The sequence below is a fragment of the Dama dama genome, chromosome 31 (assembly GCF_033118175.1).
Source record: "Dama dama isolate Ldn47 chromosome 31, ASM3311817v1, whole genome shotgun sequence".
NCBI lineage: Eukaryota > Metazoa > Chordata > Mammalia > Artiodactyla > Cervidae > Dama > Dama dama.
The window spans coordinates 46,089,710-46,094,864 of record NC_083711.1 but is presented as its reverse complement, the minus strand read 5'-3'; the positions used below and the strand labels follow the sequence as shown (position 1 = coordinate 46,094,864).

The 5,155-nt window shown below is 35.5% G+C and overlaps 1 protein-coding gene across 1 annotated transcript; it reads right to left on the bottom strand.

Annotated features, from left to right (window-relative positions):
- Window positions 1-4,013: 4,013 nt before the first annotated feature.
- Window positions 4,014-4,940, bottom strand: LOC133050107 (olfactory receptor 5K1-like). The gene has a single exon (XM_061134232.1). It carries the CDS (start codon window positions 4,938-4,940, stop codon window positions 4,014-4,016), a length of 927 nt encoding a protein of 308 aa, XP_060990215.1.
- Between the last annotated feature and the right edge of the window lie 215 nt (window positions 4,941-5,155).

The window sequence follows — 5,155 nt, the reverse complement described above, 5'->3', positions numbered from 1 at the left end:
ATATTATTTAATCAGAATTCTGTTTATAAAGAATAATCTGACAGTAATGTTTGGGAAGTTAGAGAATATCAACATGACATAAAAGAAGTAACAAAACTATTACAAATGACAAATGTGAGTCATTTTAGGTCCTCAGTGGTGTCAATAGGAATGAGTATGGATACAGTGGTGAGACTGGAAGGTAAAAGATGGACCTGAAGATAAATCACATATTATCATAGAGCATAAAGTGGGACAAAGGATGACATTTAAGCACTTCAGGGCACAAATCATGCAATCTCCTGGTTCATTTTATCTTTCCCAGCTACTCACTGAACTCTTTGATATTATATCAGCTTACAATTATTTGAACTTTGATAATATGCATTTGAAGCCTCTGTTACTCAACAATATATTCCAATAACTTTTCCATATTATTTTTTTTTATCAGTTTCATCATTTCTAAACTGTAGGAAGGTTGAGCCCATTTCCTTCCTATTCTGCCACTTCACTTTTCTTCTCTGTGCCCATCCCAATTAAATCTGAAACCTCATCTCTTAGCTTTCTGAATAAGTGACGCTTTCAGATTACTGTATAACACACAAGTAAACTAGACAGTGCCTTCAAAGGCATCATGGACAATGAGAGGCAGCTCTCCTCTTATTATTTATAGACATCCACTGGGCTGAAAGCATCCTCTTCTAATTTGTTCTGACTTTCATCTATTTAACTCCTTTCTCATTTTGTTCTTTTCATCTTCTCATCTCTGCTGATTTCTCTGTGTAGTATGAGAATTGAGTCTGCAAAAGAAATAAATTTCACCATGTCCCAGAGAGAATGTATGAAAGTCCTTTTAATAGTTAGCAAAATTCCTGTGATTGGCTAATTTACTCAAACTCAAAGTCGCCTACACTGTGGAGGTAACCATGATATGAGCTTCCAGGCTACACAGCTGTATTATTATCAAAAAATTTACATTCAATTTTTTCAGCGCCATTGTGCTATTATAGTGCATAATGCATCTATGGATCCACATTGAGAACATATGTGTATAATATGTTGTTTTCCTGTTTCAGTTCAGTTCAGTTGCTCAGTCATGTCCGACTCTTTGCGACCCCATGAACCACAGCACGCCAGGCCTCCCTGTCCATCACCAACGCCCAGAGTCCACCCAAACCCATCCCCTCTAGGTTTTTACAGAGCCCTTGTTTGAGTTTCTTGAGTCATATAGCAAGTTCCTGTTTACTATATGTCTGTCTGTTTCACATATGATAATGTAGATTTCCATGTTACTGTCTCCATACATCTCACCCTCTGCTTTCTCCACCACCTCCATCCATAAGTCTGTTCTCTATGTCTGTGTCTCCACTGCTGCCCTGCAAATAATTTCATTAGTACCATCTTTCTAGATTCCATATATATGTGTTAGTATACAATATTTATCTTTATTTCTGACTTACTTCACTCTGTATAATAGGCTCTAGGTTCATCCACCTCATTAGAATGGACTCAGATGAGTTCCTTTTTATGGCTGAGTATTATTTCATTGTATATACGTACCACAGCTTCTTTATCCATTCAACTGTTGATGGACATCTAGGTTGCCTCCATGTTCTAGCTGTTGTAAATAGCACTACAGTGAACACTGGGGTACATGTGCTTTTTTCAGTTTTGATTTCCTCAGGGTATGTGCCCAGGAGTGGGATTGCGGTGACCCCGTTCCTGTAAATGTGTCTTTTCCCCTTCTCCCTGCACACTCAGCAGAGGGGATGTTAAAATAAGTGGGTCACATGCACAGAGTTTCAGTGTTCTGCCTCTTTAGGGACCTGCAGCTCTGCTAAGAGATCTGGGAGGCCTCGGAGTTGGCACTTCAGTAAATGCCATCAGTGGCCACCACTGTCCCACCCAGGCTCCACCTTGGGACCTGGTGATATCTAAACCCATGATCAAACTTTTCCCCCAGTTGTGGCCACCCAAATCTAATCTATTTTGCTTAACTGTCCTGCAGAAAGATTGTATCAATTTTAGAGGTATAACTGCTCTATTATACTCCCAACAAGTTGGCTGTCGTATCCTTTTAAATGTTTTCCAAACTGATAGCTCTTCTTTCCCCTCATACAATAGAAGTAAAATAAATAAAACAAAAAAAAATTTTAATTTCACTTATTTAAATTGAAATAAGTGAAATATATTTCTTAAGCTTATTAGATTTGCAATTTTTCTGTTAAATGTCCATTGTCCCTTCCTTCCACTCAGATGTTTGCATGTCTTTTATGAATTGTAATAGTTTCTTATATATGTGTTAACCATTTTCTTTCTCTCATAAATGTCTTCAATTTTTTTGTATTTTATGTGGCTATTAACTCTGCTGTTTTATTATTATGTAAAAGTTTTTAAATTTATATAGTCATTGTAAGAGGAACAATGTAGGAAAACAAAGACTTTGCCCACTAGTTAAGGAGAGAAATTTAATTTAGTAAACAGTTCGAAAGTACTGTTAAATCAAAAAGTCAAACAGAATAGTAAGGCAGCTCAGATATTACTATTAGTGAGGAGTTTCTACAAGGGTGAGTGGTTAGTTAACATAATCTATGATTTCACACTCATGAGCAACTTTCCTACAGTAGGTGGACTCAGTGATTAGATACAACTTGTGCTTGGAGACACTCCTTTTAGCAGTGGGAGTGGGAAGAAACATTATGGGTTTCCTCCCAGTCTTTAGTTACACTGCTCCTCATTGTCCAAATGTAGATAGAAGACATTTGAAAGTGAAGAAGTCTGAATTTGACAATGGTCCTTAATTATAAAACAAAACACAGGAAAGGAAGTAGGAAAATGGATTGAGGGCAAAAGGAGAATGATCAAAGAATCACATGCATCAGTTAATCTGCTTATTATTTCTAGATTTGGTCTTTTGGTAATAAACCCTTTTCTTGACTTGTCAAAGTATGAAATTTTTACTGTGGAAAAGCATGAAAAACCACTATTTAGAGGGTAATATATATGAAAGTTCTAGCTTAGTGACTAGCAGTTGGTAGGTTCTCAGTAAATTATTTATTTCTTTCATAATTGTACATGTAAAGATCAATACATGTTTTTGTTTATAAATGTAGAATTGTTAATATTTTCTGCCTCAATTATGCTTGATCAACATCTCCAGGTTTTTCTTAATGCTATGCATGTATTAATACTCTTAATTGGAATCAGCCCAGGATAGAGGTATTTCTAATAATAAGCAAGTCAAACAATAATATGAGAGGAAGAAATCTTTATTTAATTAGTATATATAGTAACTAGAGTGTCATATATGATGGACTGCCAATCAAAACCAAACAGCATGAAAATATCAAATATATAAGGGTATCAATATAAGTAGCAATGTATTCAACTACAGACTGGTAAATCAACAATAACTTAAAATACTCTATTTCAGAAAACTTGATAGAAAATTGACTAGCAATAAAAGGGAAAGTGTTGATTAGCAAATAAATATTTTATATGAATTCATATTCAAATATAATATCTTAAACTCAAAATTTATATTCAAATGGAACTATATAGCTTCCTCTGTCACACAGTATTGCCTAAGGAGAAATTAATTTTTGAGAACTTGAGGTATGAAGAGTTTGTTAGATTATGGCTTCCAATTGCAGAAATTTGCCAGCAATATTAAATGAAGGTAACTGTTGTATATAACTTCTAGTTCTAGGATTTGTTGAAAATTGTAACTGTTATACTCTGAAACTAATAGTAACTGTTGGAGCTAATCATACTGGAACACAGTTTTGACCTCAAGAGTAATTATTTAGTTTATCCCTGTTGAAAACTAGTAGCTTATATTTTGGAGTACATTTTAGCAGAAAGTCTCTTTTCTGAACTTGTTTATTCGGCTCAGAAACTAATCATGTGTTAATAATTTAATATTTTATACTGAAAGTTGTCATTTCCCATTTTCTCAATATTCTTTGATTTTGAAAAAAGTTTTCTCAAATTGCAATCAGCAGTTCACATGGCATGGTAATTGTTTCAGAATGTTATGATACGTTCATAATTTTTTTCATAACGTTTATTACGTCCTTATTTCTTAAACTATAAATAAAAGGGTTTAATAAAGGAATCACTAGAGTATAAAAAATAGCAACAGGTAAATTTTCATCTTCTTCATTAACTGAATCTGGTCGAATGTACGTGAAGAGAAGAGAACCGTAGAAAATTGAGACAGAGAGGAAGTGGGATGCACAAGTAGATAAAGCTTTCTTTCTTCCTTCTTTAGATTTCATCTTGAAAATTGTGAAAATGATGTAAAGGTAAGAAATTATTACTATGGTAATAGTGAATATTTGAACTGATCCTCCAAAGATAAATATCATTAATTCATTGATATAAGGGTCCACACAGGAGAGTCTGTATAATGGAAGAACATCACAAAAAAAGTGATTGATTTGATGAGACCCACGGAAAGTTAACCTAAACAGAAACCCTATATGAATCATGGAATGCAGGTTTCCAGCCACATATGCCCCCATGGTCATCTGAATGCAGAGTTTCTGTGGCATCATGATGTGGTACTGAAGTGGTTTGCAGATGGCCACATAGCGATCATAGGCCATTGCTGCCAGGAGAAAGGAGTCTGCACTTTCAGCAAGACAGAGAAAATAAAATTGTGCCATGCATTCATAGAGAGAAATCATCTTGTCCTTAGAAAAGAAGTTCTCCAACATCTTGGGGGTAATGGCACAGGAACAACAGGAATCCATCAGAGCGAGATTCCCCAGGAAGATGTACATTGGTGTGTGAAGACGATGCTCTGTAACTATCAATGCCACCAGGCCAAGATTCCCCACCATGGTGATCAGATAGATGGTGAGGAACACCAGGAGCAGAAGAGTCCTCAGCTCCGGGTGATCTGTAAATCCTATGAGGATAAATTCAGTTGCCAAGGAGCAGTTATCCTCAGCCATCTCTACCTTGTTTGTTGAGATAAGAATTATGGAACTATAAGATTCTAATTTAGAGCATGTATAGTTTTACCTTCAAATTTTTCTTTTTACAACAAGGAGAGGAGCTTCTTCTTCAGATTCTCCTACTGTCTCTGTGATACAGGCACACACACTTCTAAGGGACATTTGTTCCCTTAACATGTCAGCCTCTATGACCTCAAATCTAAAACTCAGGT

Excerpts from the sequence above, each read along its gene's own strand:
- LOC133050107 (XM_061134232.1), bottom strand. The coding sequence starts at position 4,940 with ATGGCTGAGGATAACTGCTCCTTGGCAACTGAATTTATCCTCATAGGA.